At 39.6% G+C, this 12,619-nt stretch overlaps 1 protein-coding gene across 2 annotated transcripts in view; it reads left to right on the forward strand.

Moving 5' to 3' along the window:
* The window catches only part of apbb1ip (amyloid beta (A4) precursor protein-binding, family B, member 1 interacting protein), a 37,062-nt gene that overhangs the window by 21,363 nt on the left and 3,080 nt on the right, over positions 1-12,619 (forward strand). For both annotated transcript variants that reach the window (XM_020602361.1, XM_020602369.1), the window contains 10 exons: positions 456-748; positions 1,979-2,056; positions 4,005-4,164; positions 7,337-7,458; positions 9,030-9,104; positions 9,227-9,370; positions 9,830-9,940; positions 11,888-11,986; positions 12,087-12,210; positions 12,318-12,370. In XM_020602361.1, coding sequence (XP_020458017.1) covers positions 456-748; positions 1,979-2,056; positions 4,005-4,164; positions 7,337-7,458; positions 9,030-9,104; positions 9,227-9,370; positions 9,830-9,940; positions 11,888-11,986; positions 12,087-12,210; positions 12,318-12,370 — 1,259 coding nt within the window. The remainder of the gene's footprint in view (positions 1-455; positions 749-1,978; positions 2,057-4,004; positions 4,165-7,336; positions 7,459-9,029; positions 9,105-9,226; positions 9,371-9,829; positions 9,941-11,887; positions 11,987-12,086; positions 12,211-12,317; positions 12,371-12,619) is intronic.

Raw genomic sequence — 12,619 nt, forward strand, 5'->3', positions numbered from 1 at the left:
GGCCAGGATATCCCACATGTTGAATCAATCATCTAGAAAATTATCAAGATTATTTAGAGAATAAAAGTAGAAAAACAGTATTCAGTTGCTCTGCATTTTATCTGACTGTTATGATTTCAGACAGACTAAGGTCAGGGTTTGCCTCTGGCTCAGACAGGTTGTAAAACAAGTAGGGGGATCCAGAGGCAGGACATGAATGAGGAGTGGAATGAAAGAAAAATGTCAATTTAGTTGCTATTGCATTGCTTAACAAAAACATAACAAGGAGCATGTAAAAAAGATTGTTCTTAATGTTTGGGGGAATCTCAAAAGTAATTTCCAAATAGGAACTAAAGCTTATGTAACTATTTAAGCTGAGAAGTAACACCTCAAGTATTTGCTGTACCTGGAAAAATATTTTTGCATTCAGATACACACCTTTTTTTTTTTTCTTTTTTTCTTGCCCCTAACACCAGAGTCCCTCCATGAACTGGAGGACAATGATTTGGATGCACTCATGGCAGATTTGGTGGCTGACCTCAATGCGACTGAAGAGAAACTTCAAGCTGAGATACAAGGTCTGAAGGTGCCGTCACCGCCCCCGGCAGATCTGCCTCCACCACCTATAGGCCTGAACACCCACTCTGTCTCTTCCCATGCTGCCATACCGTCATCAGCGAGCAGTACAAGCAACAGAGTTAGCACCTCGACCTCCTCCGCCACTTCACCTTTACCACCTCCGCCTCCTCAGGCTGCAAAGCCTACAATGGTGTGTCAGCCTGTGTACGGTTTGTCAGCATGACAAGATAACATTAACAACTCTGCAGTTACCTTTTAAACTCTCTGCAACAGGGAACTGGAACGAAATTGAAGAAGTGAGAATTTTAAACAAGGTTTGTCAGACTGGTAGAATGTTCCTTTCGATTGGTATAGTTTAAAAGAAAATACCACAATGCTGGGGAACAGGCAGTAAAGAAAAGAAGAACATTTGTGTGCATTGTTATGGTCTTAAAATATAATATGGAAAAACTCATGAAGCAGAAAGAGGCAGTAACAACACAGTTGGGTGTATTAGTGGAATGTCTTGGTTTACCACGAGTAAGTTAGCCATTCATGACAAGACAGCGTTATAAGAAAGACATCACCACGTCCCAGGATATATGATGGGTCCTTTTTGTTTTTGTGGAACTAGGAGTGGTTTGACTCTTATAACATTTGGACAGTGAGATCATGGTGAAGCCGTTTGTGGACAGAGGCATCTGTTGCAGTTGCAGGGAAAACAGACAGTCTGTCTAGAACAGATCAAACACATACAGCCATAAGGAAGGAAAGACTAATAGGATCAATACCAAAGGGCTGGTGCAAGATGTCTGAGTGTGGCTGTGTGTGTGTCTTTGTATTACTCATATTATGGGGACTCTTCAGAAGTAAAAACACCAGCTTGTGCTGAAGCAGAGAATGTGTCATTGCTAAGTAGAGGTGCTTCACTTCATTAAAGCTGCCCTGTAGGCTGGATTTTCTTTGGTGTAATAACACAACCTTGTACTGCAGGCAACGGCAAGGGCATCCATTGCTGATTAGATGTCATTAACAAAATGCTACAGCCACAGAAATTGACTTACCAGAGTAATATATATTACCTCTCATTTATTTACCTTTAGAACCCTTTTTATTTAAGCAATTGTTTGCATTTTGGGCAATATGTATATTTGCTTTGTTGCTGAGAGTCACTCTCATGACTGTACAGTAAATACCAAGCTATAGCCAGTATTTTCCTAGCTTAGCATAAAGACTGGATCACAAAAATCTAGCTACTAGCACCTCTACAGCTACTAAACATATTATACCTTCTTGGTTTAATTCATCAGTCTATGCTGAGCTAAGCCAACTTTCTACTGTCGGTAGCTTCATATTTAGCAATCACACCTTTTGTATATGTATCTCCATTTTCCACTATAATTCATATGCTACATTAGGTATGATTATTTGTCCTGTTTAGGAGGAAATCGAGTCACAGATGAAAGCAGACAAAATCAAGCTTGCTCTTGAGAAGCTCAAGGAAGCCAAGGTGAAAAAGGTAAGACAACCATGCAGTGTACTCCTCTGATCTTACATTCTCTGGCAACAGTGCACTTTAAAGACATTATAGTTTCATGACAGTTTTGTACAGTTATGACCACAACGTCGTAATTCACAGTGTTAAAACACAGTATGGGTCTTTCTTCCTTTCTTTTCTTTTGGAAGATCAGTCACAGTAATGGATGGCTGCTTTCATCCAGCCAACATCCTGCAGGACAGCTCGGTTTCCTCTTTGGGTTATATGCGTACGCTTTCTCATCTTCAAAGTAGCACACAAAAGTACAAACATGTGGTCAAAGCTACACACAGGAACTAAATTTTTACACAAGACCAAACATGTTTCATGCTGAGTATATACCATACTTTAACATAGGTGATATGAATGCCAATACTTCTGCTTAAAGTGGGTGTGTAGCTGTACTAATGGCCTGTTTCCCCTTAAAGATGATAATTATAAATTCTTAGAACTGGCAAAAAATTTCTTTTTCAAATCACCATGTGTGTGCAACTGCTGAGGAAGCACAGACCACTGAACTCTTTCACAGGAACATCTATCTTTGGATTGTTTGATACAGAAGAGTAGGTGACCTCAGTGGTTTCAGCAAACGTTTCTGTGGTCAGAAGCCTTGAAGTTTCAGAAACACCAACTGATTCCAGTGCAGGCTTTTGGCACATACCATATGTATTTTAAAGATGCCTACCAAGCATGAGGAAGTACTGCAAGGGGAAAAATAATGTGATATCCAGTGATATTTCATTCAACTATGTGACAAAGCCATATTTTTCTAGAGAAGACAGACACTGAATAACGCGGTCTAATACTCCAAATCCTCTTGTGATATCTCTGAAAGTTCAGTAGAGTAGAGACCAGTGCTGATCCGCAACCGCCTGTAGTGATGCTAACAGTAGGAAACAGAAATGCCCGTTTACTTCCTCAGCTTCCCAAAGCTGGATTTGTTTCCAGATGCAAGGATGTCTGGGCCCGTGAGAGAAGTGCTGCTCTGCTCAAGAGCAAAATTAATCTCCGCCAACCTCGGGCGAAGAAGGCGCTAAGACTGCAAAAGATACAGGCACATTCAGTGGAGATAGTATTTTAATCAGCCAGTTCAACTGAATTGAGGGAAGTTCAGTAGAGTAGAGACCAGTGCTGATCCGCAACCACCTGTAGTGATGCTAACAGTAGGAAACAGAAATGCCTGTTTACTGCGTGTTGCCTGTAATTAGACTGACAAATAAACAGGGTGCATGTGGTTAAAGGCTGAATTTGATGTCTTTCTCAAGCTGCTCTCCAAATCATGTGGGAAACTTAACCTAAGTGTGTTCTGCAGACACAGAAAAACCTTAATCCTAACCTCAGTGTGTTCTGCAGACACAGAAAAACCTTGAAGAAACGATTAAAGAAATAGGTTATAACTAACTATTCACTTTTTAGCTGAGAGTTAGAGAAGAACATTTTTATCACTATCAATCAGTGAGCTTAGTTGTTAACACTTAGCTGTGAGTTTAAGACTGGAAATAGGGGGTGACTTTACTGGTAGCTTCTAAAGCTTGCAAATTATCCTCTTATAACTTGTTTGTTTAATTCTCACAAAAACCTGATTATTAAAAAGCTAAGCTTACTGCAGCTGGGGCAGGGGTGGCCTAAAGGTTAGAAAAGTGACCTTGTGGCTTAACCTCAGTGAAGCTGGTCAGTGGCCAGCAGGTTAGACTGGGGTGACAGGGTAGCTTCCTCACGTGAACGTGTTACTGTGTGAATGATGGGAAAGTACCTATAGACAAGCATGGTACTGAACATCCCATCTGAGTCTCAGGAGGAATGTCACACTATTCTTTTAAATAAGAGTTCTCAACCATTGGAATTTAAATTTTTCTTGCCTTATTTTATGAGTGAAGATATAAAAAGAGCAAAACAGTGTAAAGTTAAAATAGTCACATTTTTCTGACAGTTGGTGGTGAAGGTGATATTGAATGACGGCAGCTCCAAAACTCTGATGGTTGACGAGAGGCAGAGTGTCAGGGAAGTTCTGGACAACCTGTTTGAGAAGACACACTGTGATTGCAACGTGGACTGGAGCCTGTGCGAGACCTACTCTGAGCTCCAACTTGGTGAGTTACTGCAATATAATTTACTGTAAATTTATTGAACCATGTGGTGCATTCTGCACAGTGGTATGACTGCATTTGTAATTTGGAAGATACCAGTGGTTACCTCATGTCTGATTACCTCCACACACACACAAGCTGTGGAGGGATTATGACAATAATCAATCTATCAACAATGATTACTTCTTTTAATGTGCTGCCACCGGGTAATGTAGCGTCATAGTGTTTCACTCTGTAGTTGTGTTATGAGAGACTTGCTGTTTTAAACACCTAGTGGCAGGTTAAGTGGGAAAGTAAAAAATCTTTAGTCATAAAGTGACTGCATTTCTAGCACTTGATATTAAATGAATAAATTTACTTAATATTACCTACACTTCACTGGCAGAAGATACAAGTAAGCTGCCATATTACTGATAACACTGCTTCACTGTTTTCTGGGTAATGTAGAACAGGAACACACAACAATTGGTGTACGCTGGCCAGCAAATGAATCAAAGGAAATACAAAAACACAGCAATGGTAGATTACCACTTTAACAACATAAGCCTTCAGTGTGTTTTGATATGAATTGTCAACACACGCTCACATACTGTACGTACACAATTTACAGGGTGGAATATTTCATCCCGGTCCAGATGATGGACTGTGTTTTCATTGGCACGACTGCAGCCACACTGCAGTGTGCTCACAGTGAAGCACTGAGCTCACACCCATCCATCTCCTCTCTTTGCTACACTCTCTATCCCTCTCTCTTACGCACACAGGCGCACATACGGTGGGACAGGTGGGTTTAATTTGCTGTATCGGACACTGTCAGTCAGCCTCCCTGTCATGTGGAAATAGGAGCCTTATGATCACAATCCTCCATCTGAGCTGTCTGAGCTATATTTACTTCAGCTGCTCCACTTTGCTGCCATCAGATTTTCTGGCCACTCATTTCCATCTGTTCTCTGTCTTCTAATCAGATTGTTATGGAGAAAAGTCATTTTACTCCATCATCAAACAGTGTTAAAGAAATTCTGGTGATAAAATCCTTAACCTTTATTAACAGTAAAATCAGTCAGTAGTGTTTTGCTTGAAATTGTATTCAAGTAATTTTATATGCAGCCACAAATGAAATTAAAGGATAAGCCAGGAATTCTGTTTTCTTATTTTCAAAAAAATCAACTAAAACATCAAGACCAAGAGTGTACCATTTTACAAAACTAATGCACTTTCTATGAGACTTATTCCCAAGTCCTTTTGTTCCTGTTGGGCTTGTAAATCATTATAATTTTATACTTCTCTCTTTATAAAAGGCTAAGTAATTTTCTAAAGCAGTTGGTGACTGTAATTTTCAGCAAACACTGATGAAACAGAAGTTAAAAGTGCATTTGTTGGGGGGCTACTTTCAGCAGCGGATTAATACACAGTTAGCATGTTAGCATTTAGAAGAGCAGAAAAGTGTGTGTGTGTAATGGACTCAAAATAAATTTGTGATAACCATAAGCCGAATAGATAATGGATGGATGGACCTTGTCACAGGAAACAGGACAGTCGAAAACACAGTAACCTGTCTGGACTTGTAGCGTTACTATGGAATGCTAACAGCTTCTTCTAGAGTCTCAAATCAAAAACCCACACTTGAAGCAGATTTTCAATGGAATAAGATGAGTTTGTAATGCTGTATATCACACAGGGATCAGCTGTAATGTTATGTTTTGAAGTACATGATTTGTGCCATGACTTATTCTACCACTAAAAAAAAAACAAATGAGGAAATGTGTAGTCCCTTTGGCCAACACTGCTTATTTATATCCAATGATAACTCATGTTTAAATGAGCTGTCTGACACACAGATTGCTATTTATAGCATACCATCCTTTCAAAAGTTCTTCTGTGTAGGCTGTCTGACTTATTGGCGGTAGGGGTGGGCAGGGTCTTGGGGGTGACCTCTGACTAACTGAGCAGCATGATAGCTTGACAGTGGAAACTACTTAAATTAGTTCATTTTTTATTGTGTGTAAACCCCACATGATGTGTTACTACTATAACACTGCAGTCAGTCTTTAATCTTTATCAACAAACAGCCGAGGCTAGTCAGAGCCAATAAACACCTACAGGGCTCAGCTGTAGCTTCAAACAGATCTGTTGTTAAAGTCACCCATGTGCTCACCATGCATGTCACCATGTTGTTAATGCAGTTCAAATGAATTTTCACTCCTTCTAACTCACTCCAGCAGCAAACTCACACCATCCATTTAATAATTATAATTGTCAGACTATAGACTGGAACCCTGGCAGCAATTTACTTAATGGCTACTTATGCCTTAGCTGGTAAACTGTAATTGGGGAGCATGGCTAAAATACAGTCCAGTACATAATGGAGATCTATGGCACTCAGTGTGTGGGTGGGCAAAGGGGAGGAGGGTGAGGGTGAGGAAATGGGAGGTGCTCTTAATGTGTTTATGAGGTTTAGGGCCATTTAAAGACCTTCCAGCAAATGGAAATGGTTGCAACTTATTGAACACTCCCTAAATTCATTGCATTTGAATTGTACAGCTGTGAAACTGGCTTTGAACAAAGCTCAGAGTGAACTACTGTACATATGATAAAGCATTTGTTTTGGGATGTTTTATGTTGGAATGTGATTATTAAAAATGTAAGAAAGAAAGTCACTTTCGGCTTTTCCCGTTTAGGGGTCGCTACAGCGAATCGTCACACTGACGACTCGCATGTTGACATTTGGCACGTGTTTTATGCCGGATGCCCTTCCTGACGCAACCCTGATTCGAACCCGGGCCGCAGCGGCGAGAGCGCTGCGCCTTAACCACTAGCCTACCAGGGAGGGAATGATTATTAAAAATGTAATAAGAGAAAATAAATTCATTACAGTACAGTAAAATTTAGAGATACTTGTTCTTTACTTGAGTATTTTTATTTTATGAGAGTTCTTTCAGTTACTCAACAATTTTTATGGATGAGCTTTGAACTCAAATGCAGCTTACACTTTAACTTATTAAGAGTCTTAAATTGTTTATAACAAGACTCATTCTTCTTGGGCATTTTAGCTTTGATACTGAAGAACAGTTTGCTTGCAGTAACTGTGCTTTTACAACAAACATTTGATGGCAGGACATTCACTTGTACCATGGACATAGTTTTCTGACATCTGAATATGGTTGTCTTCTGGCAGAACGAACATTTGAAGACCATGAGAACCTTGTGGAGCCACTCTCAGCGTGGACGAGGGACAGTGAGAACAAAATCCTCTTTCAAGAACGGGGAGAAAAATATGAGGTTTTCAAAAACCCACAGGTTAGTTCCCAATGGAAAATATGAAGAAAATGCTTAAAGGCATGATTACCTGATTCCTTTTCAGCTCTTAGAGGGTTTAGTATGATTCAGCAAACTACCACCATAAGCCGCTGCTGACTGCCCGCCATTAAAAATCCAAACTGATGTTAACCTGGTTTTTGTCCCACTCTCTCTGGAAAAGACCACCACCTCCTCACTCTGGCAGCCACTGGTTCAGACGTTTAGCTGCTGATAGCTCCTCCATGGACGTTTGACATGACTACTCAAATTAGTTCACTAATTTGCAGACTGTACTTGGACATCATAGGCTAGAGAAGCTGGAATAACAACTAAAGCAGGCAGCAGAGTGTCATGGAGGGGGGGCAGTATATCTGAGAGACACCATGTACTGTCCTGTTTTCACAGGATTTATCAGACAATGTAAAAAAGTTTTGTTAGTGTGCCTTTAACTTAGCTCTATGTACCTTCATAAACCAAAACACACTCTTTTTTTTTAGCTCTCTAAATATGGCAGCCTATATAATGTGTGATCAGATGGTATGTGTGTGTTATCACTCAATGAACTTGGCCAGTTCATTGTTCTTGGCCTTGGTTTGTTGAAATCTATCTCAACACTGTTTTAGCTCGGCTCCATCTGGCTGTTTTCATTGCTGAATTGTTGTTTTCCTCCATGTAGGATGACCTCTCACATTTATGTCCTCACTATAATTTATCAGACCAAACAGCTTCAGAAAAAAGACAGTGAGATCTTCACATGTTTGTTGACCTAACAGGAACCTTTAACAATCTCAGATTATTTAATGGTTTCAGTCTGTTGGTAGAGACAAATATCCGGGTTGGAAACTGGTGAGATATTTTCATTTTTAAACTACTCCATCATGTCTTCCACGTATCTAAGCAAAATATCGATTTGTTTTATTCAGGATGTCCCTATTAATGTACAGTTTTAACTTCTGACAACAGCTGCCAGGAGAGAATTTCCTTTTGGGCTTTTGCTCAACTGTAATGCCAACATATAGACCCAGACTATGATATGAAATCAAGCCAGTCACCCAGGCACAGTAGATTGGGTTTGGGTGTTTTTGAAGGGTGGTAATGAATATTTGTTTGCCCCAAGGATACTGATAGCCTGTGTTTGTGCTGATATTTAAAGCTACAGTATGTAACTTTTTGCTCAAATATTTTTGTTGTAGAAATCTGCTCCAAATCTTAATGTGGAGAGGTGCTGTCGAAGCCTTCTGTGACCCAGACTCACTGAATAGCAGTGCAGAGACATTAGCTTCTAATGGGTTTTGAGGGGCTTGATCTCTCTTACAATCAGCGATTTTCTGTTGTTTTTGCTTCATCAGTAATGTTTGTTGCATTCTCATTTATTGTAATTTCATAAGGGCGGATAGCCGAAGAGCTGGGGAGAGTGTAGCAGATTGTTTCATGATAGCGCTACCTTAATTTACATATTGTAACTTTAACTTCTGAGGCTGCAATTGAGTTAAAACACTTCACAAAATTGTGCTAACATATTGGCAAATTATATCTTAATGTAATTAATAACACTTTGTTTTATTCTTCAGAACTTTTATCTGTGGAAGAAGGATAAGAAGGCTCTCAAAGACATTAAAGACAAAGACAAGGAGATATTAATACAGGTAAATAAATGCAAGTGCACGCTTATGGGTTTATAAGTGATTTTCATTTTCTATAAAAGGGACAGATTTTTCAGTGGTGGCTCCTCTTTGTGACTTCTTTTTCCCCATCTTCACCTCTGCAGGAGAACTTTTGCGGGACTTCGATCATAGTGCCCGATCTTGAAGGGGTGTTGCACCTCAAAGAAGACGGCAAGAAGGCCTGGAAGCAGCGGCTTTTCCAGCTGAGGGCCTCGGGAATTTATTATGTGCCCAAAGGGAAGACCAAGGTCAGGGATCAAAAGAGGGAACATAATTTTTTGGGAAAACTAGAAAATAAACACACACCCAATAGCTAATGCTCACTCTGGGATACATTCAGTTGGATAACAGTGATGACAGATGAAAATCCAGCAGATGGAGAGATGTTTTTTCTATGTCAGCTGAAACCTTAATGAAATGTAATGGCACATTTTGTTTATATTTCAGTGGGACTACAAAGTCCTAGTGTGTCTTGTTTCTGCTTTGTCTAACCCAATATTGCTTCCTGCACTCCTGAATATAACAAGAGCTCTACTCCCTGTTGGATGCCTACAGTACAGTATATCTATTAACTGTATATCTTGGGTCTCTTGGCAGCTCCTACTCCCAGGCATAGCATTAATTCAGTGCATTATGCTGTACTACTGTTCTTCAATTCAACAAGCAGATGAAAGAGAAGAATGTAATTCCTCTCTTCTTTCTTCCAGTCATCCCGTGACCTTATCTGTTTCGTCCAATTTGACAATGTAAATGTATACTATGGCAAAGACTTTAAGAACAAATACAAGGCCCCGACTGACTTCTGCTTTGTTCTGAAGGTGAGTCTGCCTCAACCCATGCACCCTTTCACTGTGATAAACAGAGACGCTGCAGCTTCCCCTGACCATGATGCTGTAGAAAAGACTGAAAGTAACACTCACTGTTTTGTTGTCCATCCTAGTCGGCGTATCTTAACACCCAGATGAAAGATGTGCATATTTGATTGTTGCAAGGATGTGTGACATGTAATAAATAGTTTAGTATGAAGAAGTGAAAGTAGACCGAGTTATTCTTCTACATGTGGTGAGAAGGTAGGGCTGGGTGGTTAATCGAATTTTATTTTAAATTATGATTTAGGCTTCCAGTGGCTATGAAAACAAATGCTGACTGGCATGAAGAAAGCAAGATTTAGATGGTTTGGTGGTGAATTCCTAAAGGGATGTGAAAGTTCCTTTTCTTTCATTTCTCCATCCTGTCGGGGAAACACAGGAATCAGCAGATATCATTAGGCCAGATGGTGTGGATAAAAATGAAAAGAGCTTAGAGAGGCCGACAATGGGCCTCAAGGTTTGAGTTGAAGGTGATGTTTGCTCAAGGGCAAAGGAAAGGGACCTGTTAGAGTGGACATTCTGGACAGATAGCCCGGTTTCACCGTCTCCTGTCCTTGTGGCTGAAGCACCACACAGTAAAAGCTGCTTCAGTTGCTACGCTGAAGTGTTCGATTAGTGTGTACCTTGACAGATCGGTGCAGTAATGTTTATGGGCTGCCAACAAGGACAAGACCAAAACAATTTAATGTCACTGTTGTGTTGTTCTATATCCTGAGGAGCTGCCTGAAGTGATATCTAATGCCATTCTCATTAGATCCAACTGGTGTCATGGGATTAGGAGGGAATTTATCTCCTCTTCAGGGCAAAACATTCGATTATTGTAATCAATGAGACTGGGGTAGGATTCTAGGATAAAACCAACAACTGTTTGGATCTCATGTAAACAAGAGAATGTACCAAAAGACCAAATGGTTGTGTTATAGTTTTCTGTTTTCTTCCTTGTTTGTGTTCACACATGCTGACTGGATAATTTAAATAAAAGGAATTGAAAATATAAAATTAATGTAACTGCTGTTGACTTTAGAGTCACTCTGCCCCCTTGTGGTGCTCTGTGATACACCTAAGGTCAGCAAGTCAGGAAATGTCTTACTTTGAACAAACACTCTAATGAAAAACACCTGGCAAAGAGGGGGGTCATGGCGGCATATGTAGACTATTGTGTGTTTTGGTCTGGTGTTGCCCAAAAAACAGCTTATTGTTCATTTACTATGAACTCTAGTGAAAGACAATATAATGTTGTTTCAGAGAAGAGTAATGACAGGGAACAGTATGTTGGCTTGAAAGTTGTTTTTATGATTCAGTGCTATTGGAAATATGGAAAATGCCCCTATGTAAATGTAAAATACATTTTCAGGACTACTACTATTTTTTTTTTCTCAGCTATATTTCCAGAAGTCAGCACCAATGAAGAGGTGTTGAAAGGATCCTACATAACCCTGTTATAGCTGCAACTATTAAAATATTATTTTGATTTACAATTTATATGTGGAATATATTCTCAATTAATTGTTAGGTGCACAAAATGTCAGAAAACAGAGAAAACTGGCTCAACTGTCACGGTTTCCTACAGCTCAGCATCTTCAGGTTACTTGTCTAATAAAACAGAAACATACAACCCCAAAATACTCAGTCTACTATCACATATGACTGCCAAACAGCAGATTCTCACAACTGGGAGGTCAGAATGAGGGGTTTATTAGAATTTTATTAGGATTATGATAAATAACACAATATCAAAATAGCTGACGGTGAATTTTCTGTAACTATTTGATTAGTTGTTTTACAGGAATCTCACTTATCTGCAGTTTAAAACATAATGAAAACAGTTATGTAACACTGTATATAAACAGATAACATTTGTTCTATCATGTTTATTGTGTGGATTTGTCTTTACAGCATCCTCAGATCCAGAAAGATTCTCAGTACATCAAGTACCTGTGCTGTGATGACGCATGGAGCATGAATCTTTGGGTCACTGGAATACGGATTGCAAAGGTAAATGTGAACAACTCTGCTTTTAATAGCAATGTACAGTATAATGCCCACAAAACCAGAAGTTATAGAGTCATGCTCTGTGGTGTTCGGTCACTTCCAGTACGGTGCCTTGTTGTATTCAAACTATAAAACATCTGAGAAGAAGGCAGCTGTCAGCGCGGTGTGGACAAACCGCAGCACTCCATCAAGCTCCAGCTCATCAACGCCCTCACCCACCATCAAAGGTAGCACGACACACAATTGAATGTTTCATTGATTTGAAACGAGCCAAATGTGGTTACATTTGTACTAATATTTCCTTTGTTCACTCATGGTGTTTCTTCTCTTCTAGCTAAATCACAGAGCCAGGCAAACGGGCACGTTCCCAAGCCACAATCAGGACAGGTAAAAAAAAAAATCTGTTCATCTACTGATTATTTGTTCATGCTATAACGTGTTAAAATAGTGAAAAATGTCCCAAATTCCAGAGTGATGCTTTTGCATTTATTGTATCAACAAATCCCACAATTATAATTCTCTAGACAGGGACTCGCTTGTAACAGTAAATTCATAAAAGAAGTTCCTGGAAATGATTCTGTGGTTTGGTAATAACGTCATAGAAAATTGAGAAACAGTTTAACTGGTGCACCTAAA

Source organism: Monopterus albus, unplaced genomic scaffold, assembly GCF_001952655.1.
Source record: "Monopterus albus unplaced genomic scaffold, M_albus_1.0 scaffold3.1, whole genome shotgun sequence".
Classification (NCBI taxonomy): Eukaryota; Metazoa; Chordata; class Actinopteri; order Synbranchiformes; family Synbranchidae; genus Monopterus; species Monopterus albus.